This window comes from Miniopterus natalensis, chromosome 5 (genome assembly GCF_054644295.1).
Source record: "Miniopterus natalensis isolate mMinNat1 chromosome 5, mMinNat1.hap1, whole genome shotgun sequence".
Lineage (NCBI taxonomy): Eukaryota > Metazoa > Chordata > Mammalia > Chiroptera > Miniopteridae > Miniopterus > Miniopterus natalensis.
The window spans coordinates 69,574,939-69,601,485 of NC_142085.1; the positions used below are offsets into that span (position 1 = coordinate 69,574,939).

Consider the following 26,547-nt stretch of genomic DNA (forward strand, 5'->3'; position numbering starts at 1 on the left):
AGAAGAAATAAAAATGGTGAGGCCAGTTGATGCTCCGTATTTTTAATTTGTTACTTGGTTCCACTCAGTGCAGCCCTGTTAGTTTGCGAGCTGCGGTCATGAATGCCTTAGCACTGGCCCTGCCGTCTCCATGCCGCCCCTGCCTCGAGGGAGCCGGACTTGCCAGGAGCAATTTGTTTGGCTTTTTAACTTGTGAACATACATTTGTTAAAAGCGAGTTTGCCCTTACGCGCATTTCAGGTTTGAAGCCAGTCTACACTGCACTGATTGAATGTCTACGGAGACAAAAATAGTCTTGTTGATGGATATGGGGCTTGGTTCAAATTGATAATCGAAAGAGTTAGGAGATGAATTAATACCACTATGTGAATTAATACTACTTTTCAGAGTGACAAGAGATTTTGTCAGTAGCCAGTTGAGATTCTCATGCAATGTGTATGGGGCAAGGAGTGAAGTTGAGGATGGTATATAACAAGTAAGATTTTGCAGTTATATACCTTATTGTATGTAGAATAACTTTCAATTTTATTTACTTCTAAATTTATCACTAATTTTTGTCTTTGCCCAAATTAAGTGAAATCATTTAGTTAATAGGAACAAGCAGATAACATGTCTCTGAAATGGATGATATTCACATGAAATAAAAATATCTATTCCCAAGCCCAAAAATATTGAATCAGTGGATTGCATGAAATGTGAGTTGTCCAACACAGAACAGTAGCAAAATTATTCCAAGCATTAATTTTTATCCAGTTAATCAATTCTTTCTTGCTATACAGTGGTCCTCCCAACACTCAGTCAGTCAGACAATTATATAAGAAAGGTTCTGCGATCCTAAATGTAATACACTTGCAGTTACCAACCTGTTAACATTCTTTGTTATTATTTTAAATTAGAAAAAGAGAGTAAACAGGAACACTGCAGTGATGTTAAAGCAAAGTATGATTTAAGGGTTAAATTTTGTCTAAAGTATTCTCTTATTATTAAAGGTCCACTCCTTTTGAACTCACATACTTACATTTGCCAAAATCAGCCTTTCCATAGGCAGGCATATGAAAGACAAACAAGATCTGCTCCACTGATTACAAAACAAAACAAAACAAAACAATTTGGGACTGTATGGATGAAGTCAAGCCTGCATCCTCCATCCTACCACAGTCCGGGGACAAAGCAATCTTTTCCTGTAGAAATTGCTGATTCCTGATACAGTTATAGTTTCTCCTTTGGAGTGTGAATAGAGAAAATAAAGATAAAAAATAAAGCCAGGTTGGACTCATTTTAGGAGTGAAAATGAAAAGTAGCAAAGTAATGGCAAATATAGAAGGGTGGGAACTATTGGAACCAAAGGGTACTTGTCTTGCTTAAAGGTGTTCAAATTCCATTTCTTTTAGATGACCTTGCTGCCCAGAACCAAGCAGGCCTGCTGGCCCCCAGCCAGGCAGCAGAGCTTGTCCTAGAGGAACCACATGTAGTTTTGAAGTCTGATTATTTGGGTTTCTCATTCCACTGGCTGAAGAGAGGGCTCCCCTCTCTCTTGATATCTTAAGTCTTTGAAGATCCTGCCACCAGAAAAGTGCCCTTTCCCTCCTCGCCTCAGACTTCTTGCTATGACCCTCCAGTGTGGGGAAGAGTATATTCTGTTGCAGCTAAACAGTTACTAAGGGCCTGTCAGGCTCTGTGCCCATGTTGAACAAGGTGTAATTTGGCACTTCTGGATCAGGACAGTTTCCCAGTAACATGCCCCTCTATGAACACAGGTCCCATTAAGTGACCTCAGAGGTCCCCATGCAGGGTCACTCTAGTACACAAGTCAGGGAAATAAAGGCAGTCAGAGACAGGACACGTCCCAAACTTGTGACAGTAACTGGGGAAAGGGAAGCTTAGGAATAACATCACACAAGGGAGCTAGAAGTACAAAAAAGTGGAAAGACTGGGTGCAGCACCCTCATCAAATCTGTTGACAGGAGTCGGGGCACAGGAATGCAGTCCTCGGTTTCCCCAGCTTCATTCCTCGCACGGCCGCTGCTGCTTCTGCACAGGCCTCGGGAGCCTGCGCTGGAGCACAGGGTTGGCTTAAGGAGCAGGCTCTTCAGAAATCTCAATGTTAAGAGGACGAAGGGCTATCAAAGTGGATGAAAAATTATAGTAAAGTGACTATTTTATGTTCTTAAAATATCCAGAGATAAAAATAGAATATAATGGAATATAACAATATTAATAAATTATAAAGTATAATCATATTATATAATTAATAAAGTTGGCCACCTTGATATGTAAAAAAAAAAATTCATGTAAGTGGAAGAAACATTAACAATCTGAATAAATTGCATGTATGTAGTGGAGCCAATTCTTTAGCCCAGATTAGTCTGGCTCCAAAGTTGATGCTTTTAACCACTGCTGGACAAAAACTCTGGGCATCTGCCATAGTCCAGAAGGTGACACATTAACATTCATGGCCCTAACAAATGCTTGATAAATTAATAAATGGATGAATACCTGAGAGTGGAAGGAATCTCTCATTGCCAGGAAGGTGAAAATCAAGGTTTCCACATGACCTCGTATAGATCCCTAGCCTGTCCCAAACTTTCCGCTTCAGAACTACAGACAAAATCACTGCAGAGTCTGACTTATCTTCTAATTCAGAAAGAGCCTCTAGAACAAAAGATGAAGCACATTTGTAGGAAATAGAAGTTATATGGATTAATTAAATTTTGTTTTACAATGAAATCCTAAAGAGAGGATATTTCTTCAATTTTCAGTAAAGGAGCAAATAAGAAGTGATAATGAGGAGTAGTTCATAATAAGACAAATGTCATGGGGATGAAAAAGTTCATTGCAAAATGTTATCTAGATGGCAGTTGATTATATTTAACCAGAAGCTTTCAAAATTAATAGCAGCTCTATATACTTCACCCTTATAAATGAGGGATTCTTTGAAGGTACTGATTTGTGCATTTGAGGAACTTAACTGGGTGATTTTGAATAGTCAAAGAAAACATTTCCATTAAATCTGAAAATATCATTCTTATATTTAGTTGAAAATGAGGGCTATATACATATGTTTAGAAAAATATAAAAGGAAATAAACAACATGAGTTCTGGACCATGCAGTTTAAATGATGAAGACTGAATTATTAATAATGTTATTGAGAACTGGCAGATACCCCAGGGCAATTATCAAACCAATGTGAATTATTTTGTTACCATTTACTAACTGCCTATGATAAATCCAATACATTCTCAAATATCCTACTATTTATTTCTCATATTGGTCATATGAAGGAAGGTGTTACTTTCATCTTATACAGGTAGAAAGTACAGGATAGAAGGTATTTGAATGAACTCACTTCTTCCACCTCTATAACCTAGAATGATTTTATGACACCACACTGCCTTTTCTTCAGGCTAGAATTTTGGAAAAGACATGATTAATGACCAAAGAAATTATGCGTAACAGCTTTATTTGAAGATATTACATGGCATGGTTTAATGATACTAGTTCTAATTTAACTAAACTCTAATTCATATTTAGCACAGTGTCAGGAACATGGAAAATATGAGCAAATACACATTATAAGTGGGAGCAGCTTACAAACCTGTCCAGTGAATTTCATTCTAAGTGTGTCTGTCTCGTGCGATGTCAGCAGTTACGCAACAGAGGGAAACGATCTTGTCGGGCACGTTCACTGCCACGCTTGCTGCCCTGCTTTTGCCCTGGCTTTGTGAGCTCTGTCCCTGTCAAACCCAACCCTGCACACTGGTCTTCAGTGTCCGAGGACAGGGTGAGAGCAGGAGAGCCAAAGCTGAAGAAGTGTGTGCGTGTAGCCTTTGGGGCCTGGTGGTGTGATACCCACAGGGAACACAAAGGGAATGTCTTGGCTACAGCTATGGGGCATGAGAGCTGAAGAAATAGGAGATGAAATCCAACAAAAGGTCATGTGGGTTGTAAATTGAATCCTTTTCTGGTTTTCCACAAATTGCAAATAAAGCATTTGGTTGGATTTTCTTTTACCTATCGGTATTTGTATGTCTTTGGCCATGTTACAGTTCAAACTGGACCTCATGCATGTTTCCTTACATTTGGTTATAGCTGCACTCTACCTCATGTATCTTTTCACTTAAAGCCACCCTCGAATGCTTATTTTTCTGTTTTCATTGCCATAGTTTTATAAGTTTTCCACTTTAAAATCTGCAATTCGGTCAACAGGTTTGGCTCAGTGGTTCGAGTGTCGGCCTTTGAACTGAGGGGTGTCAGGCTCAGCTCTGGTCAAGGGCACCTACCTCGGTTGCAGGCTCGGTCCCCAGCCTGGGCCCGGGCGTGTGCGGGAGGCAACCAATTGATGTGTGTGTCTCTCTCTCTCCCTCCCTCCCTCACACTCACTCTCTCTGACAAGAACAGAAAAAATGTCCTTCGGTGAGGACTTAATAAAACAAAAACAAAAAAATCTGCCATTCTTCTCTGTACACTTCTACTCACCTATATCTGTTGACAGAGCTATAAAGCATTTAGACTTGGTTTGAGAAATTCTAGAAACTACTTTGAAAAAAATGATCAGAATGTAAGAAAAGATAAATTAAGAAGGAATCAGGTACAAATAGCTGAAACATAGAAATCAGGCCAATCAGAATATTCATGTTTTGACTTTTCAAGACAGAAAGCAGAGGGTCAAAATTCCTGCTTTGGTCCTTGAAGGACAGCGGTAACAACGTCCTTCGGGCCAGTCTTTCTTCTGAGTAACTGGCACGATTACTCAGCCAGTACTCGCTATCCAAATGCATAAAACAGTACAAACCAAGTGATGCCCTTTAAATTAATTTTTTTTTTAAAAAAACTGTACATGAATATCTTTCCTGCCAGAACATTTCAAATACTTCATTATTTAAAAAATCAAATCCAGTCAAGAAGCTAAGAAATGAAATTTGTACCATTCCACTTCCTTAATTGACAAAGATTTTCAAGTTAATATCAAAAGAACAGCCCTTTAAGTATTCTCAAGGAATTCATATAGATATCAGTTATAATCAGACTGGCTTAATTTCTGAAAGCACACTTGCAATAACCTATCCAAAGATTTTATTTTAGCGCAGACAATGAAAATAACAGAAGTATTAAAAAAGATGAATTGTGATTGACAAAAGGAGAAAAATCTAATTCCTTGGAAAGTACATTTTGAAGAACTAGCGTTAAGAAATAATATCTTAGTGACTGAAATAGACATTGATATTTTAGAGCCATGCCTTGCCAGAATATTTTATGCTTTGTTTTTCACTGAGGTCAGGTCTTTGGCTTGGAACAGAGAAGCAGATGCATTAAACAATATTATGTGCTTATATTACTGCAGTATAACAGTGGTTTAATCTGTGTGCCTATAAAACTCTCATGTGAAATGAAGTGGATCACTAATTAGTATGCTCGGTACTCCTCACACCCAGAACACTGAGAGTTAAAAGTCCCCTGTCTTCCTTCCCCTTCCTGTTCCTCCCAGATGAAAGCCCATAGATGGAGGTGCTTGTCCAGCCGCAGAGGTCCGCGCAGTTCCTCTAAGAGCCCGGAGCCAGGAGCTCTGACGGGTGGGCACACAGTCAGGCCGAGGCTGCTTGGCCTCTGTTCTGCCAGAGCTGGTCTCTCCTGGTCTGCCCATCCTGGGTACCAGGAAAGTGACGAAAACAACAGTCTCGGTCTTGACCCGTAAGAGTCTCCTGTTGTTGAGGTCGCTTAAGTATTTGTTTAACTGTTTTAAATAAAAGAACAGAAATATCCACGCAGAGAAAACAATTCAGCCAGCACAATCGGGTATAAAATGAAAGGTTTCAGTGCACTGCCCTTCCCACCGCCATCACCTCCCTGCTTGTTCCATTCCTAGCTCCCGTCGTAAGTCAAGGCTCTCTGGCATGTCCTTCCCCCCTGCCCAGCACCAGACCCACCCTGCCAGAGTGCGTTTATGTCAGCGCCTACTCATCTGATTCTTTTTAAAGATGGCAATATGTGCCATTGCATGGATATGCCACATTAGTATAAAAGTCCCCTAATACGGAGCTTATTTGCTGTTATAAATAAAGATCTTATGAATATCCTAGAAGGTATATATAGATATACTTTCACAAGTATATTTTTGGGGTAAATTTCTGGCAGTAGAATTGCTGAGCCAAATTCATGCCTATTTAAAATTCTAATAAAAGTTACTAAATTGCTCTTCAAAAAGTGGCATCAGTTTGTACTTCTCCCAGCACTCTTGTGAACACTTGGTGTTATCAGACATTGAACTTCTCCCAATCTGAGAGATGAGAAATGATATCTCGCCTTTCTTTTGCTTTACATTTCTTTAATTATGATCATGTTGGGTGTTTTGTTTTAATTTGGTGATTGATTATTTCTGTTTTATTGTGAACTATGATTTCTCCACTTTGCTCATTCGCTTTTAAAATGTGGAACACTTTGCACGTTTGCCTGCTATTTTGCAGGTAGGAGTTGCTAATCCTCTCTGAATCATTCAATTTGATTATATGTATATATATGTGTGTGAGTGTGTGTGTGTGTGTGTGTGTGTAGCTTATGTGAGGGTCATAAGATTTTCTTACCTGTGACCAATTACTTAAAGCAGTAAAGGAGAAACTGAGAGGAGAGGAAGGGAGGGAAGAAGAGAGGAGAGGAAAGGAGAGGTGAGGAAGAGCACTGCTCTCTAATGTGCTCAGCTAATCCCTGTTTTGACTACCAATCCCTAGTAACATGCAATAGTTAAGAACATCATTTCTGGACTGAGGCTGCTTGGATTTGATTCACAACTCTGCCATTTAATATCCATGCAAATTTAGGAAACTTAAATTCTCTAAGCTTCAGTTTCCTCATTTGTAAGTTAGAAATGGTAATAGTATGTACATCCTAAAAGTTATTGTGAGGATTAAATAAAATAATCCAACAAAGCTGACAAACACTAAGCGTGGCAGGTGGCCACATTCAGCGACTGCCAGTCACTCCTGTGACTAAGCGCTGCCCAGGTCACACCCTCTCCTTCCTGGTCCTTTTATATATCTTTCATTTATTCAGTTCCTCTGTTCACTAATAAACAATGTAAGAAAAAGAAGACAGATTCAATATTCATATACATTTGGAGTTTATTACAAAGTAGCAAAGTAGCAAAAAAAACTTACATAAAGCTCATTTCAAGCAATTTGTAAAATATGGTTTTTCTATTAAAAATTATGACAGTTTAACAGAAATGTGCAAGAAGTTGTTTTTCCATTCCTTTGATTTATATTTGTTTCAAACAAATACTAATAAATGATGTTTACTGAAATTGGGAGATTCTGCTGAACAACCCTATCTAGCTGAGATTTTTAAAAGCTAATCTGAGGTTCCATTTTGGTAATAAATTTTTTTAAAGGTGACATTAATGGGAGTGATGTCAAGAGGACATCATTACAAATGCAGTGAAAGACTGATTCTTTTGAAGTTTTTCTTTATAGAAAATCATCCACTTAGCTCAGATACCAAGAAGAAAACGTAATTGTTGAACATGTTGAAATGTCAAATGGTCATGTAAACACATATTTTATATTATGCTCTGAAATACGTATATTTATGGATAGATGCCAATAAATATTAAATGAATTAAATCAATTGTCCTGCTTTTTACAAACTTTGTATTACAATAACCTGAAATTGTATATCCAGAGATGATTAAAACTATTTTATGCTTTTTTGGTGTTTTTGTTTGTTTGTTTTTGTTTGTTTTCTGTTCACAGAAAATGATGACCATTTAAAAGGCTTGCAAACCAGATTAGAAAATGCCAACGTTAGAAATGGGGATCTCCTGAGAGCTCTGAATGACACTTTGGGAAAGTTATCAGCAATTCCAAATGGTGAGCTTTTAGGACACTGCAAATTGTGCCAGTTGTTCTGAACTTTTAAAAATGTTCTATTTTTTAGCACTTTTTTTTTAAACATTACACTGCTGTAGTCAGGATATTAGATACTCATTTTGTTACTTATTAATTCTTCCTTGTGAGAAGGAGAAACTAACCATACTATACACTGCGATATTTCTTATCATTTGTTACCTCAGCTGACATCAGCAGGACTGTGTTACAAAAAGAAACATCTAGCCATCTTATTACTGTATTGTTGTTCCATGTTTCAGCCCAGGGCATCTTATAATATTAGTGGGAAAGAATGGAATCATACAGACACTGTTTCTAAAATGTTGATGCACTACCACAAAGCTGCAGGTTATTACTGTACCGACAGCAATAGGTGAGAGCCAGCTGCCTCAACACGTATTTCAGCAAAGTTCGGTTCCTTAAATGTTTCAGCTTTCAAAAACATTAGCAGCTCAACCATGTCTGTGATATCTTCCGACCTATTACAAGTACTTGAAGCTATTGCTTGGTATACTAAAAACACTATTCTTTTAGGCTTCCTATTTTTGTATATTTCATAGCAGGACATAATAGCAAGGGTTGCTAACATTTACGGAGTGCTTACCCAATGTGCTTATGTTAGGTGTATGTGAGCCTCGCACTAATCCTACAAGGGGAATAGCATTATTTTCCCCACGTTACAGGTGACGAGCTGGGACACAGGATACTGAAGGTCATTGTTAAAAGTGACATACATGAGATTTGAACCCCACAGTTTAACTTCATAGTTTGTGGTCTTAACAACTAATCTACACATACTAGTAAACATTTATGTTTACAGTAGATTTTCTTTATACAAATGTGACCAAGGGAACAAATGCATATATTTATACAATGGAGGAAATATTAAAATCTTAATTATTTTTACTTTTTTTAACATGAAAAAATCCAGAGTAACTTTCTAGTTTTCTATTACCCCTTCAGTAGTAAGGAAAGTACATAGAAAATTTCTAAGGCTGAAAACAAATGTAAAAACATGAACACAGCCCAGCCGGCGTGGCTCAGAGGTTCAGCATCGACCTAGGACCCAGGAGGTCATGGTTCTATTCCCAGTCAGGACACATGCCCAGGTTGCCGGCTCGATCCCCAGGAGGGGGCGTGCAGGAGGCAGCCGATCAATGACTCTCTCATCATTGATGTTTCTCTCTCTCTCCCTCTCCCTCCCTTTCTCTGAAATCAATAAAGATATTTTAAAAAAAAAAAAAAAATGAACACAGTCTAACATACCTGAAAAAAATATGTTATCTAGCTCTACCCTTAAACTAAAATCCATTGATCACCCCCCCCTTCCCCATGGCTATGCAGATTAAATCTTAAACCTACTTTTTATGAGGACTCACTTGGATAAATTTTTCTCTTTAATATGTGTAATAGCAAACCACAGTATATTCTTCTACAGTGAGCATTTAGAATAATCACTTTGCTCTCCTAAGAGCTAATCAGGTATTCATAGCAAAGGTCCCTGAGAAAATTTAATTTAGCTTAAATTTTAGTTCATTTGTTACAACTGAATGAGACAAAGCTCAGCCTTTCCCTCTGCAGGTGTGTTCCCTAGGCCAGCCGGCTGAGCCCTGCTGCATGGATTAAGCCACTAACCCCAGATCCTTTGTTTTGTTTCTCAAACGCTCTCCGCTGGCAGACACAGCCGCTAAACTACTGGCCATTAAGAACAAAGCAAGACAAGCCAACGACACGGCAAAAGATGTCCTGGCCCAGATTAAAGATCTCCACCAGAACCTGGATGGCCTAAAGAAAAATTACAACCAACTCGCAGACAGCGTAGCCAGAACAAACGCTGTGGTAAAAGACCCTTCGAAAAACAGTAAGATCCCCTCTTTCATCTTGATTATGTCATTTATTTCTTCACACTAAAATAGCAGCCTACACTCGCGCCCTTAGAGCTGGAAGGGCCCCTCGTGGGGACGGAGTCTGTCTTTCTCGTGCCACAGGCTGGCTCAGGAACCGAGGGTTCTGCACTCAGAGCTGGAATCCAAGCCTCCCCGCTCTGCGCCATGGCCTTTCCCCTCCAAATGGGTCCAATCGAGAGGAAATTAGGAATCCTCAAAGTCTGCATGATATCTGACAGAGGGACGCCAAGCACTTTTTCATCCGTCACTGTCATTGAAAACACGTTTGTACCTGGGGAATCATATCCTCAAAGCCGCTGAAGTTCCATGGAACATAGAGGCCACGGGGCATTCCAGTTAGAACATGGCATTAAAATGGTATCAACCTGAAATGCTTTGACATTCAAAAATATCGATGTTTTATTATTTAGATTTCAGTTATTTAACATTTTCGGGAAATTAAAGCATTCGTCTAGTTTACAGAGAATATTTCTTCACATCTTTTGTATATTGCATCAAATTATATTTAGTTAATAAAGATTTACTGAGAAATGTGGGAGAGCTTAATATAATGGTAATTTAAATGATTACGTGTAGCCAATAAACCTTAGAATTTTTATATATTTTTTCCAATCTGTAAAGTGATAAAACGTTATCATCATAGGTAATTCACCAAAGGAGACCCTTGATTTTTTGGACTTGTTATTTTTAAGGGAGTAGCCCTCTTTACATACCAACATTTTCATTGGGTATCAGAATATTTGTAGAGTATAATACAAAAACCCTGTTATTGGCATTACGTGCTATATAATTCAGCCCTAGCTAGGGAGCGGGGCGTGGGCTTTCCACCCCGCAGCCTCAAATCAGATGCCAGCGATGCACTGGGACAGGGCCGGGCGGCGCCAGGGTGAGGGCTCCTCGGAGCTGGGGGGGACGGGGAGGGGGGGCTCCTCCCGTTTCTTCAGGGAAGAAAGAGACCAGAGGCGCTGGTTGGTTCATTTACTCTCGAGTAAGCCCAGGCATAGCTTCTCCCTGTGGCTCAAAGACTCCACCTGAATCAATGGTTCAGACCATGTCGAATCCCATTTCCCCTGAAAATGGACGAACATAAGTTTTAAAGTAAATACCACTCTCTCTTTTACTTATTTTTGTAATTTAAGATATGATTTCATTCCATTTCAGATCGGTTCTCAGCTGACAGTGGCCTTTTCATAACGTTTATCTCTAACATTATTTATCCTATCCTCTATCGAAACGGCTAATTATCTGTAATATAAATTAAACCGGGCCTGTTTTCTCTCTATTAGAACATTATAATCAAGTTCCTTTTCATATGAACAGTGGCCTCTAAATGACAGGTTCTTGTGTACTTTTACCTGATAACACTAGTTTGGCTTCAAATGAGATGCATTTGTACTTAGTGCCTGTTATGAAAAGTATCATTCTGTGATAGTCGTTACTTTATAATATTGATAAAAAATACTTCCTCATGGATTTTCTAATTTCTTTTTGTTTTACTTCCATATGAAATGACCTGCAGAAATCAGTATGTATATGTTCACTTACATACTTTTGGTAACTCTTATGCCTGACTGTCTCTTACAAGCAGCCTCAGCTTTGCATGTTGCCGTGTTCAGGCATTGCTTTAAGCACGCAGGCATTGCTGCTCTTTCCAGTGTCACCGTGTTAATGCTAGATATATAAAAGAAATCTTTCTTTACAAAAAGTTAGTATGTGAATGTGTTTGACATACTTCTAGAGAATTATGTTTAGAGAAGCACGTAATAAAATAAAATTAAATTTTAACGAATGAGCAACCCCTGGGATATAAAAATATTCTTGCTTAAACATCCCATAGTTTAAATTCAAAATCAAAACTAAAGCTGCAAAATAGAAAATAATAATAAAATCCAACATATCAAAGCCCAAGAAGGCTCTCCTCAATGGAAAATGAGTGCAGTTACATTGCTAAACAAGCGTTGAAATAAACAGTTTAGACAATCAATTCTATAGGTCAAACAAAATAAAATTAACTAAAAGAAAGAAGATGAAAAAGCATTAATGAATTAGAGGACAGAAAAATAGTGGACTTGGTCAATCCAAGAGGTGGATCTTTAGGAATATAAAGATAAAATATTTTAGATGCTTGGCAAGCTTAATAAAAAAAAACAAAAAAAAACCACACACAAATAGGCAAAGTTCTCAAGGAGATATAACTAGATAAGGGAGGAAATTTAACACATAAGAGGAAACTTGGCAAAACTTTATGATTATAAATTTTAAAGCTTAAAAAAGATAATTTTCTAGAAAAACATTATCAAAATATATCTTCAGAAGTTATTTAAAAATCTACACAGTCAAATAATTATGGAAGAAAGAAGTTTTCAAAAACTACTGCACAAGAAAGCATCGGACTCAGAATCACAGATGATTTAATTTTAAACCTTCAAGAAGATCATTTCCATATGATTTAAACTGCTCCAGAAGATAGAAAGGAAAAAAGGGAGGGAGCGGGGGAACCTGCAGGATCCATTTTGAAACGCTTGATAGAAACTTCTAAGAGCGTTAGAAGGAGAGGATCCATTACTTGCCTAAGCCTAAGTAGTCTTTGCTTAACCCCTTTTTCTCTTATGAATTTCATCTAAAGCATTTTTCCTCAATTCTAGAATTTGTCAAATATTAGAGTCGTATTAGAGAATTAAAGGAAGAAAAATATGGACAAACGCTTTATTTAAAAATGTACACATTGAAGGGTAACTGTGTTTATGTTGAGTTATCTACATAATCTACAAGGGCTTTCACCCCAACAACCTACATTGGGAAGAAAGTACTCAGTTCGCGATTTAGCAAATCTATTAGTGTTAATAAGAGACCTGTGCTTTTTAAACATCACTAACAGTATAACTCATAGTTATGACCAGGAGTTCAAAATACTTAGTTTAAACCTAGTTTAAAAGTCATCATTTCCTTCCTTTTGAGCACATTTGATTAATTCCCGGGGATTCTTCCCCAGTGGTGCAGTGTCAGCCAGAGAGCAGGTAACTCATAGTCCAGCAGGGCACATGGCCTCGGACCTTAAGCAGTTTCACTTTTTCATCAGGGTCCCAATGACAGAAAACAGAACAATCCCTGCTCGATCAGATAATAAATGATACAGTTTGGGTAACTCGGCCAGCTTCCTAGAGAAAGAATAATTAATTTTCCATGTGTCATTTGTCCTATGAAAAGCACATGCCAGAAGTCTATCGATCAGTGAAAACCTTCAGTTATTGGAGGTTATACTCCTTTCGAAATTGTCAATATTCAACCTTTTATTTTTACCTACAACAATGGCAGTTTAATATGGTTCAGTGTAATAGAGAGAGCAGGATAATCAACTCTTCTTCAAAATGAAAATGAACTGCAGCATGAAAGATTTAATTAAAGTATAAAATAGGCCTTTAGTCTAAGGGTTGTTCAACATTGAAGGGTTTCAGGAGACATTTTGATAGCTTCTCTATTTAAGATGTGCAAATAAAGACCGTGAGGGGAAAAAAGAAAACCAATTTTGTGTTACAAGCCTGATTTAAATATAAGTCTGGCTCGGACAGGCTAGGTGATGTTTTAAAGACACTTTCATTTCCCTGATTCTATGAATAAAATTCTATTTTGTAAAGATTAGCTTTTTGGCTGAAGCTGGACATTAAGCATTGAATTGAGTTTATCACGGCCCCAGCCTTCAATGCTAACTTTCACTTTCATCACAGCGCCCGCTGGCCCTCCTCTGACAGCCCCTCCACGGCCTGCTGGAGTCCCCACTAAAATATTCCCATTTGCCGTCACACGCTGCTTCAGCAGGCATGGCCTTGCTTCTGGCATGTGGATAAGATGAAATTCTTTTAATTATTTAGTTAAGCATACTGCCATTTTCATCTGTCTGTGTGTGCATGTGGGTGTGCACACGCACTTGTGCCTGTATGTGTGCACGTGTGTGTTTGTGCATGTATGGGTGTGTGCAGGTGTGCATGTGTGTGGTGTCTGCTAACCTTGTCCTATGCAGTTGCAGATGCAGATGCCACTGTGAAAAATCTAGAACAAGAAGCTGATCGACTGATCAATAAACTCAAACCCATCAAGGAACTTGAGGATAACTTGAAGCGAAACATCTCTGAGATAAAGGAACTGATAAACCAAGCCCGGAAACAAGCCAATTCTGTAAGCTGTTTTTACTTACAGTGTCACTAACGGGTTGTATTTTTGGTATTATTTCCAGAAGGAATGTCTTCCCCCCGTATATCCTGTTGAATGATCTTTGGGTTTTTTTCCTTAACTTAAAGTTATTTTGGGGGGAATTGGAGAATGGGAGATTAAGTGTTTTGTGTGTTTTTCATAAATTTCAAAAGACATTTCTTGAGAAGCATAATCACCACCAATTGTTTCATAAATTGATATTCTGATATATTTTATTATTATTTAAATAGAGTGATACAAATTGCAAGAATAGAAACCTTATTTTTATATACTAAAAAAATATGGATGAGAGTGCCTTGCTCTTGATGAAAGAAAAAAAAGGCCAACCAGTGGGGTTGTAGCAGGAATGAATGAACAAGGTTATATAAAGTAACAGCAAAGAGGAAAAATTATTTTGGTTACAATTTTTACAGTTTCTTTCTCTTTTTGAGGGGGGGAGTAAGTATAGGAAACACCTAGCTGGTCTCAAGTTTTTTATCTTTATTAACTACTACAGGACGATTAGGGTAGAAGCAGAACTTTCTAGAAGATAGCATCATAATGAACCAGGACAGAATTGTTAATGCCAATATCTAACTATCTAGCCAAATAAAGTTATCCCATAATGGTTTTAGAAATAGAGGGGGAAAATAACAGTTTTCATGCTGTCAAGTTTAAACCCAATTCTTTTTAGATACCCAAGTCTTTCACCTTAAAAGTTTTTTGTTTTCCCCACAACTGTGAAGCTAGAATGACCAGAAAAGACCTTTGTTAATCCATCAATTTATATGTATTTTTAGTAGTGGCCAAGAGTAAAACCGAGTGACAATATATCCATTTTCCCCCTTTATACATATCTAATGCCTCTAAAGAAGGCCAAGACAATAAGTTCAGTGTGTACTTTGAATAGGAATTCATGACTGACTGAAGAGAAACTTAGGAAATGACAGAAAAGATTAGTGAAGAGGATGCACATAAGCTCAGAGTTAAAAAAAAAAAAAAAAAAGCAGGAGGGTTGAGAAGACATTTATTGAGCTGCAATAGGAAAACCATGTAGGCACTGTGATGACAGGTGATCATTGTAAAAGCAGAGCACAGGGTGAAAATCAATCATATCGTACTCCAAGGTTTGGAGTTTTATCTAAGATTTAGCAAATGTAGGAAACCATCTCTTATGTCCAAGGCTACTTGCTGTGAAGTACACAAAGATGAACCAGGAACGCACCCAGTTTATAATGTTGTAGAAGAAATAAGACATGTATAGAAATAACTAAGATAATGCAGAATGTTGTGCTACGTTGTCTGAGCAATGGGAGGGCTGCAGAGTCCTGAAGGGGAAGATCCCCTCCGCCAGGGCCCGGTTTCCTGCACTGAGGGAGCTGAGCCAGGCCTTAAAGTGGGACGGCGCTGGGCATGGGGGCAGTGGGGGGCACAGCGTTCTCAGAAGGGGATAGCTTGAGCCAAGGCAGAGAGAGAACATTTCAGGGTTATTTTATGAAAGAGGAGCCTAGTTTGCCAAGATTATTAGTAAAGGGAACCTTAAACTGGAAAGGTCAGTGGAGGCAGGTCTTGTCAGGCCCCGGATAGTAAGTTAAGCAGTTTCATTAGCTGCAATTGAAATAAACCTCACTGGAGAAACTGAAAGTTCTTGATTATAAAATGTAACATAATCAGAACTGAGCATTTTGAATATGAATCTGAAAGGAGCTTTTGGGATAGACGAGAGAAACTAGAAAGAAGGAGGGAAATTTTGTGCAAAACCCAATTGAGTCAGTGGCAGGAGAAAGCAAGAGATTGACATACCACTCCTGTATTTTGCAATATTAAGTTTAAAGAAGCAATAATAGTACATATTGTATTGTGAATAGCACACTTAGCCACATATTCTGCCTAGTTATCAGGTGAGGAAATCTAGACATTTTTATTGTCTTCATTGACATTTTGAAATACGCCCATATATTTATCAGTTATGAGAACTTTCCCACATCACCACCCACCCCCTGGCGAAAAAGATAAAATTCTAGCATGTAAATACATAAAATCTGTCTCCAAACTCAAAATGAAAGACAGGTATAAAAGTAATGCCAGAAAAAGTGACCATTGCCTATGTCTTTCAAGGAAATTCTCAATCACTTTTGGAAATAGAAGCTGTAACAAAGTGCCTTGCTTTCTGTAAGATGTTAGAAATCTGTAAGCACCCAACTTTTTTTCACATGAGTTTTATACAAATTGAAGATGACATTTGCCTGATTTATAAACATATTTGTAATCTGGCATGAGTATCTGGATGTGGCCCTAACACATACTCAATCTGACCAAGAAATCAAAGACATTTATTTTAAAGTAGCTTTTTTTTGCTTTGCTGACTTTGAAATTGAGCGGCTGATACTCTTAAAATGAATGACCTAGTTGCTAGATGAAAAATGCAGTAAAAATCCAATAGATATAATAATGGGATCTTCAATAATGTTTAACTGAGTTCATGATGATAAATTGGTAAATAATGTTTATGAGAAATGCTTTAGAGATACCTAATGCTTAGTGATTTTTGTTTAGAAGTCTTACTAAGGATTCACATTAGAAATAACAAGTTGATAGAACCAAATATCTTAAAAGGATGCTTGTGTTTCAGAAATCTCTCTCCTTTTTTGAGGGATATATCTTAGAGATTTCATCTAGAGAAATTTGTAAATGCTGTACTTGAATTTATTTAAGTCAGTTAAAATAAATATAATTATAAAGAAAAACACAAAATGTTTAAATGAGAAAGTAGTAGCTATGGACTAGTTACCAACATTTTAAGCTCCCTGAATTTTTCAGGTACTGAGCATGTATTCAAAACCATAAGCCAGAAAACAGAAAATCCAGAGGATTTTGCATATAAATATATAAGAGCTGACCAATAGGCTATTTTATAAGATTAACCGCTACATATTGGGTATAACAGCATCATTTTGTTCAGAGAACCATATGTTTTAGATATGTAAAGTGTGCTATAAAGCAGATTAATTGTAACTTTTAGTGATGTTAAATATCCTTTGCTTAAAAATGGGTGCCTTCTTAGACTTACTTCTCCGATGGCGTTTCATCCGTTCAGGTAGGCTCCAGTCCTGGGGCTCTGACTTCTGCATTTGGCCGCCTCCTTTGGAACACCCCGATCATGTAATCCCCCATCATTTCCACCAGCTGCATCTAAGCAGGGCAGATTCCTCCTGTGACCCAAGGGTCATGTATTCCACCCACAGTCAGCCATCTCTTTTCTTAACAGTAACCAAGGAGTATTATAATATTGTGTTCTTTAAACAAGTTATTTGTGACTAAACTAGTCATAAGCTTATAAAGCATATACGAAATAAAGATAAAACAAACTATACACGTAGTTACTTTTGACTGCTACACCAGCCCCTCTAGAAATATGGGTATGATTCCTGCTGGAAAGAGCTCAGGCTATTCTAATCGTGAATCCCAGTCAGACCTTGAGGACTTCTCTTTGATCTTATGAAGTCAATGATACTCACAGCCTGCCCCAGATATTGTTTGCTCAGTGCCAAGGTCTTCTCTGTTGATGGTTTTGGTTCACTTGCTGTAAATTCCTAAAAACTCACTATCTCATACCTTTTCCCAAACATGAAAACATCTGAAGACTGCATTTCCCCTCCCTGCCCGCTACTATAGCATCTTTCTCTCACTTTGCTTCTTTTTATGTCTAAGCCCTTGGGTAGCCCTTTGTATAGCTGCTCCTCTGATAACCTCTGTGGCACGTTTCCTTTATAGTATTAACATCCAGAAGAAAAGTTGTGCACTTCTGGTTCTATTTTTCAGAAATTGATATTTTGATTCATCTATTCTAGCACTTTATGTAGAAGGGAAATGCCATCATTTGTGAAACAAAGAACTAAATTCCTGGCTGAAAACCACACACAGGAAGATTATCTTCTCCGGAACACAGACCAAACACCCTGGGGACCAGAGTGGCCCCCAGGGCTGTGCCCCTAGGTTAGGAGACTGGGCCCCACCCTCGAGGGAAGGCAAGGACTGGGACACAGTCTAAGCAGGAGGCTTCCTCGATTACTCCAGCCCCAGGCCACCACACAGGCCTCCATCAGGGGGATCCCCTGTTTCTTTCAAACACAGGATTTCCTCTGCTTGGAGATGTCATCTGGAGAGCAGATTGGGTGAGAAAACAGTATACAAATACACGACGACTTCTGCATGGTCTGTAGGGGATTCAACAGATCTGCTGTATCCCCAGAAGTTCTCAAACGTATGAATTTACGTATTTGCCATAACCAAAAGCCCCTCCTTAGTCTTCTCTTTTAAATCCAACCAGTATAGTCTGTACCACCGTTGGAGGAGTCCCATCGCTGCCCACAGCCTCACCCTAATTAGACTCTTGAAGACACCCCCTTGTGTCACCATAATATGGAGACAGGTTTGGCGCCCTAGGCTGTCTTATCTGGAGTCTGCACAGCCCTTTCGTGGCGGTAACAGTAGTGCTTGTTGGTTTTCTTCAAATTGTGGAAACTATATGAGTAGCACAAAGTGCTAGAAGGAATGAGAAAATGGAAACTCACTGCCAGTGCGGACCAAGAGGCTTCCTGAAGGCGGTGTCTGAATCAGTGGCAAAGAGAAGTTTTGCATCTTCCCCGGTCTCTGCCTCCTACTTTGAGCACTATCACTAACAAAGTAAAGGCTTCTCTCTGAGTCCAAGCAACAATGGTCTTGTCCTGAAAATCCACCTTTTATGGTGCACGTGAACCAAAGGAAATTAAATCAGATCATCAACTAGTGTTATTTGTGACTGAAGAAAAGCTCCCAAAATGGAAATAAAAATTGGTATGAACTGTGTCAGGTCTATTCACATAGGCATTCCTTTCCTAGCAATTTATAGTAATTTTTAAAGTAATTTTAAAGCAAATTTTTTCTTTTGCTTTCCTAGCAAAAGAAAAAGGAGCTGTTAAATACATTAGTGGTGATAGCCATTCTAAATTATTTCTGTTTCATTCCTGGAAACTTAATAAAAAGATATAATTTGTTCTGAAATGTATATGCTGGGTGGAATGATTAATATTCCTCTCACTGTTAGAACATCTAGAACAAAATCCATTTGGCCTCTTTCAACTGTAAGAACATGGGAAGGTAGATAATTTCCTCTTGAAAAAGAAAAGAAAAATGGTTTCCTATTTGAAGTGATACCAAAATTGCTGAAATTTGAATTGCAGAATTTCATTAAACAACCTTAATAAAGATATTACCATTAACTTCATGCAAAATCACCTTTAGAAAGTGTTGCCATGTTCCTAAAGGAGTAAAGTATGAGGTAAGAATTTGTTAGTTGCATGCTTCAAAAAATAGTAGTGTGCTAACAGGACGTGTGACTGTGAATAGCTTATTGTCAAAATGCTGGTGGAAAGCTGCTCTTCTCTGCCCTCATTAGTGAGTATGATAGCGTCTGCACATGGGCATTTAATGATAGTATTTCATAATGGAAAAATAACTTCAAAGAAGAGATGATGATGGTTTTGTGGTTGTTTGGGAGCTATTTAAGTTTTCTGAGAGATTTAGTCTTGGTTCTTTGTACCTTGCTTTTCCTGAAGATCAAAGTATCCGTGTCTTCGGGAGGTGACTGCATCCGAACATACAAGCCAGAAATCAAGAAAGGAAGCTACAATAATATCATTGTCAACGTGAAGACAGCTGTTGCTGACAACCTCCTTTTTTATCTTGGAAGTGCCAAATTTGTAAGTGTACTATTCAGCATGTCTTGGTTTACTGTGTATGTGTGTGGTCAGAGGTTAACCCTGGTAGTATGGAAAATGTATGGAATCCAATGACCTGGTCCCAAAATTATGTAATGTCGCCAGCCTTTCAGACTTGAAAAACCTCAGAATCTTACCTCACAAAGTTCCGCAGTGCCAAATTAAGTTAGAAGGCAAATGAAATGAAGGAAACTTTTTACAGTACTTAGACACATCTGCTCTTCTGCGTGTGACAGAACAGAGAACACTAAGAACATGTATTATGAATTATATTTCCAGATCCAACTATTTAAGAAGAAAGACTAATAGGAATAAATCTTTTTTTTTTTACTTTTCTCTGAGAAGTTACAATGAATTCTCAATGAAAATGGCAAATTGTGTACAAACTTTTTGCCAATAAAAATTCTTCTGATTCATGTTGAGTTTATGACTCAAAGAAGTTATATTTGCAGAGGCTCACCTAAAAAATTGTAATTCCTTTCATTTTTAAAAAACTATTTGACTTTGCATGCATGGGGACCTTCCAAAATTAACATGACTTTTCAACAGCCCACTCGTTGCATAAGTCAATACTTGGAATTCTGGTGAGAAGCTTGGGGTCACCTTGAGTAGAAAATCATAGCTGGTCCTTCATAAATGTCAGTGCTCTTGGAGAAAACAATGAATTATGAATCCAAATATTTTCTTTGATCTCTACCACAAGTATCAGAGTAAGAAAAGACTTTGTCTCAAAATTAGTCGTAACTAGAATTAATTAAATTAACACATACACCTCAGCAGTATGGACAATTGTGTTGCTTTAAAGATACAATAATAAAGTATTGCTTAACTATACAAAATAATAGTTCATATTATTTAGGAATTTTATTCACACATGACTTCTAATTATTTCACATATCTGCAAATGGCACCTGTTAAAAAGAACACTGCTGGCCTCCTCTTTCTGGGTGCTCTGTATCTGATATGTATTGTTCTTGTGTTTCTCTGAACTAGATTGACTTTCTGGCTATAGAAATGCGAAAAGGCAAAGTAAGCTTCCTCTGGGATGTCGGATCTGGAGTTGGTCGTGTAGAGTATCCAGATTTGACTATTGATGACTCCTACTGGTACCGAATTGAGGCATCAAGGTAACTAACTCAATAAAGATTAAGATAAATGACAGAATTTTGAAGGAGTTTCTCAGTTTATAAGGAAACTCCTATTTTCATTTCCAGAAGGTATGTATACAAACTTGTATGCAGTGTATGTATAGATTTGTATATGTGTGTGTGTGTGTGTGTGTGTATATAAATTTTCTGTATTATGTGTATATGTATAAATGTTTGCAAATTGGTATCTCTGTAGTGCCTGTTAGGTACTGACAAGTCTTCAGGATACTGACCCGAGTGACCATTTATTTTGGATGCCCTTATCTGGCTGGCCCTGGGAACCCTGAGGCTCAGTTGTTTTCCACCTTACATCACACCTGAAGGAGGAATGCTGAGGCTGGGCCTTGTCCAGAACCAGCCAGAGCATAAGCTGCCGCGGTGCCTGTCTTTGGTGTGCACGGTTGCTCTTCTAGCCTACAGGCGCGTGCAGCACTTAAATGCTGGCATGAATACATGTGGGGTCCATGCCACCTAAAATGGGAAGTAACAGGAAATTGATTAATTCTATCTTTGAAGCTTTAATTCCATTAACTTCTAGCAGCGTATAGATTACTTAGAGAAACCATTCCTATCCCCAATTCTCCACCTCACTATTTCTTAACTGTCTACTGTACCCAAGGCAGCTAATAGTTAAGAGCTATTGTTAAGGGCCTAGGGCTAGAGATGAAGTTGATTAATAATCTCGTAGTTGTTGAATCTCGATGATGGATACCTAGAATTTCATCCTATGTTTGTATGTGCTTAAATTTTTTTCATCATAAAAAAACTTTAAAGAAAACTTCACGAGAAGAAATATCTTCAGTTCCTTTGTAAAATCGTCAGTAAAAGAGAGAGAGAGAGAGTGTGTGTGTGAGAGAGTGAGAGAACAGCAAACAAAATGTGCTTCCACATGTAATGGTGGGGGATGGGGGGTTAAGTACTTCAAAAACTTAAGAATATTTATATTCACTAAGTACAGTTCTTTTATCAGAAGAGATATGTTCTGTTAAAGAAGAGTCTTATTTCATACATTCATTTTACTGTTTCCCCGATTTTCAGTTAATACTGCAGTCTCAAAGATAAAAAGGTTACCAAAATGAGACAACAGGGAGAGAAATATGACACTAAAGTTTTGTTATGACAGCTTGTCTCAGAAAAGAGGCCAGATTTTCATACTTAACAATTCATGGAAATCAACCACTTTAAAAAAAGTCAAATACAATAATAATAGCTTTCAAAACCACATTAATTGAATTTAAAAGTGAAGGTCTTTTACACAATTTGTATACACAAGGCTGAAGATGAGACATTATACAATATACATTAAGATGGTATGCCAAACAATAAAAGATGCACAGTTCCAGGAAGCCAACTGCAGCAAATCTGGATCCAAGATATAAGAAGGGGTTTTAGGAGAAAGTATGCAGTTTATAATGCAGAGAAGGGTGGATTATTCAGAGTTCACTTGCTGAACTGAATTAGACAAAATGCTAAATGAAGTTACATTAACTTGTTTAAATAGTACATGTTGGTAAATAGTAAATTATTCTGTAAGGCCATAGGAAAAAGGCTTTTTATTTAACCAATAGCAGTCTCATCAGCTAATTGCTTCTGTGTCAGTTCATATCAATGGACACACACAGAATCGGGGTGTGTTGCTCACTGGTCCTAGCTGACTCTGACAGTAAATATCGAGCAAAGATCAGACTCTGGGTTTTGATTTGCATTTTAATGAATATGGAAATTTTGACGCTAAATACCCAGTTATCTCCTAAATATTCCAAAGCAAGTCTCTACATTTTATACCTTTTCAATCTGAAGCTACCAGAAAGGTGATACATAATTTATTTTCTTCCACTTCCATTCAACACGTACCTGGAAGAACTGGGAGAAACGGAACCATTTCTGTGAGGGCCCTGGATGGACCCAAAGCCAGCATTGTGCCCAGTACATACCATTCAGCGTCTCCTCCGGGGTACACGATTCTAGACGTGGATGCCAATGCAATGCTCTTCGTTGGTGGCTTGACAGGGAAATTGAAGGTAATGTGTTCTTCCCCAGCCTATCTACCCCATCTTTGTGGGCGACTCCTGACATGGTTACTTTGGGAGAAGCATGATAAAACTCTGCAAAAACTTAACCACTTTTTACTTAATTTGTATTTTTGAAAACAGGAATTTATATTGAGTAAGAACTTTCTTCTTCAAATATTCAATACTGGAAATACAATATTTTAAACTCATGTGTACACTTATTTAAATAGTTGTTTTGCCCTAACCTATGGCATTGATTTTTGGATATTCTTATTTTAGTTGCCTCAAAAGCAAAGTGATTTTTAAATATACTTTATTTTCTGAGTCAACTTGTGATTCATGGATATGAAGTACTATAAAATTCAAACTCACATCTAATTAAAAGATTTATGAATACCTTGGGAAATATCACAGGAGTCGTAAGCTTTCAAATTATGATCCAATTTTAAAAGTTTTCGAGTAGCTCTTCTCCCCATTTTTATAGAGTAATGCACTTAATATTCATAATTGCTCCATGATAGGTCCTTGCCCATTTCAAATTGCAAAGTGCCTGCATTTTAAAGAAGCTCATGGTGATTAAATGGGATTAGGTGTTGGAAAACGACCTGTGGGTGAGATGTAAGAACACAACCAAATATAATGGTTAATCCTGGGCTTGTCAGAATCATCCTGGGATGAGATTAGTCAGAAAATGTGAACAGCCAGGGTGACCCCAAATTTATGAGAACTCAACCTTCTTATAGAGTGATGTTTTATTTGCTTTGTGTATGAGATCTGACTCTAAAGTTTTGTAATTGATTCTACAACTACACACTAAAATCATTCTCATTTCTTAGAACTGCATATAAATACATATGGTACATAGTAATATATAGCCATATTGCCAACTTTCTCTTCTCCCCAGAAAGGTTAATTTAGGGGTGGCACAGAGCAATACAAAAGCTATGTATTTTGAAATCAAGTCCAGGTTGGATCCTCTGCTCTATCATTTACTAAAATTCAACTTTAGGGAATTCACTTAATCCCTTGGGCTTCAGTTGTCTCGACTAGAAAAGGGAGATGAGAATATCAGCTTTGCCTGTATATTTATAATAAATTTTTAAAACACTTATATAGCCCTTACTATGTGCTCAGTAATGTTCTAAGTCATTTACATGCATTAACTTATTTTTGACAACAACCCCGAAAGGTAAGTAATATACTCCTTATAGTTAAGGAATCTTAGAGAAAAGTTAAATGACTTGACTAAGGTCACACAGCAGTTAGTGGTGGAGCTGCAGTTAAACACAGGTTTGCAGGGACAAGTGTCTCAACTCATAATCACCATGTTTCACAAACACAATGAATAGTGAGATTATGTTCACACAATTTATGACACCTTCTCTGTGTCAATCACTGTAGGTGGTACCATAAGTAAATTATCTAATTTAGTTTTCCTAATAATCCCATGTTAAAGACAAAAAATAGAATCTCAAAGAAGATAAGCAGCTCACCTCAAGTCAGAAGCTAGGCCGTGTTTATTTACCAATGGTGTTAAACTGGTTTAGCACAAAATAACCAGGATCTAATATGGCTAAAAGATGAATATGTGCATAACCAAGAATATAAGAAAGAATGAATGACAACTATTCCAGATTCTGCTGCTAATAAATCTTACAGGTACTCAAAGATTTTTAGTGAAATTCTAAATTCTAACAAATATTATATTTCTGTCTGCAGAAGGCTGATGCTGTGCGTGTGATTACATTCACTGGCTGCATGGGAGAAACATACTTTGACAGCAAACCCATAGGGTTGTGGAATTTCCGAGAAATAGAAGGTGACTGCAAAGGATGTACTGTCAGGTTAGTTGAGATGGGCTGGCCTGTGGGTCACAGCTCTAGTCATATTGTGCACTATTCTGTTATCATGTGGATGGGATGGAACAGGCTCCAAGTGCTTATGTTCAGAGGTGGATTTATCATGGCGCTAATGAAGGCTCAAGTCCCTTCCCCAATTGGTGCAGGCACTTTCCAGGGCCCTGGGAGGTGTTCTAGCAGTACTTTTACATGGTCATATGTTTTTGTAAAATTTGCAAAGGTCAGGTATTTTAACCTCAATCAGCTAAGACTATTATCTCTTTCCACTCCAACTTCCCTTCATGTCCAGGAGCTTTTTTGTTTATGTGGCTATCCTGTAGTTATAATTTCTTTTTTTTTTTTCTCTTTTTAATAAGGATATTTTATTTTTATTTTTATTTTTTATTGAATTTATTGGGGTGACATTGGTTGATAAAGTCATACAGGTTTCCAGTGTACAACTCTATAACATATCATCTGCGCTCACCACCCGAAGTCAAGTCTCTTTCCGTCACCATTTGTCCCCCCGATGCCATCTTCCTCTCCCTACCCCCCTTTCCCTCTGGCAAACACCCTACTGTTGCCTGTGTCTTGCTTTTTATTTGTTTGTTTGTTTGTTTGTTTTGCTCAGTCCCTTTTTCACCCCAAATCCCTGCCTCCCTGGCAACCATAATTGTGCATTTTTAGCACATCTGTCAGTCAGCAGGGTCAACACTTCTTGCCATCAAACTACCTTCACCTATTCCTTTTAAAGTAAACTCCTTGGTGATGGAAAAAATAAAATAAAGGGAATAAATAGATCAAAATAAAAAATAAATTAAAAAAATAAAAGTAAAATTCTATATTTACTGAAATAACTAAGTATTTTAAATTTTCCACATACCTTTTTGTATGATGCGGTATTCTGATCAAGGTTGTTATTGGTTTTGTGAGTTCTCTGATTACAAAGTTGCCTAAGTTTTGAGCAACCTGCCCCAGCCCTATTTTCCTATAAACCTACTCCTATCTGTAGGAATATTTTTTACAGGCCTCCTGGTGTTTGTTTGTTTTCAGAACATACACAATTTAACGTAAAAACGAATCCTTCCAATTTTAAAGAAGAAATGTATATGAGGAAGAAGTAAAAGATGAGGCTATAAAAACATAGACTGAGAAAATTTTGTAGATGATCTTAGAATGTCAGTTTTAGAAATTCATAGCTATCCAGGAGTCAGTAGAAGGAATATCGTTGTTGTTATGCTTTAGAAAGAATAATCTTTCACAAATATAAAAAAAGAAGTATATCTTTTTTTCTAATTCTGAAAATAACATTAAGATTAAAGTAGAAAAGAAAATTTGCTACAAGTGAAATGTATTTAGCTGGACACTGAAATGGTGATGAAATGTTAGTATACTAAACCCCAATATGCACCTACTTCTACAGTCAACATGTTACATGTGGAAGAGCATGGCTGTTCCAAACAGCGTAATCAATCCTTACTAATCTGACCAGACATCAAGGTTCAAAAGGGAAACAGAAGGCAATTTAAGAAACTTAGCATTTATTAATTATAAAAGAATAGTTACTTTTTCTGGTAAATGTATTCAAAATGAAAAGGAAAAACTAGTATAATGTTAGATGTTGAAATATTACAGGCTACATCTGGAAGGACTCATTTTTTTCATCTCAGTGTCTCCAATTTAAAGCCAGACTTACCTGGTTTTGGCCAATGAATCAAGTGAAGTAGGCTGATCTACAATTATATGTTTAGCTGTTCTCAGCACAAAACTCTTTCCTGCAGATTTGCCTTTTGCCTGAATTGGAGAATGTCTTAAAG

At 37.6% G+C, this 26,547-nt stretch overlaps 1 protein-coding gene across 1 annotated transcript in view; it reads left to right on the forward strand.

The window, feature by feature from the left end:
• The window catches only part of LAMA2 (laminin subunit alpha 2), a 458,292-nt gene that overhangs the window by 388,343 nt on the left and 43,402 nt on the right, over positions 1-26,547 (forward strand). Inside the window, exons 44-50 of the mRNA XM_087817608.1 lie at positions 7,744-7,860; positions 9,557-9,739; positions 13,804-13,958; positions 19,571-19,714; positions 20,726-20,859; positions 22,742-22,901; positions 24,612-24,736. Of these exons, the coding sequence (XP_087673734.1) occupies positions 7,744-7,860; positions 9,557-9,739; positions 13,804-13,958; positions 19,571-19,714; positions 20,726-20,859; positions 22,742-22,901; positions 24,612-24,736 (1,018 nt within the window). The remainder of the gene's footprint in view (positions 1-7,743; positions 7,861-9,556; positions 9,740-13,803; positions 13,959-19,570; positions 19,715-20,725; positions 20,860-22,741; positions 22,902-24,611; positions 24,737-26,547) is intronic.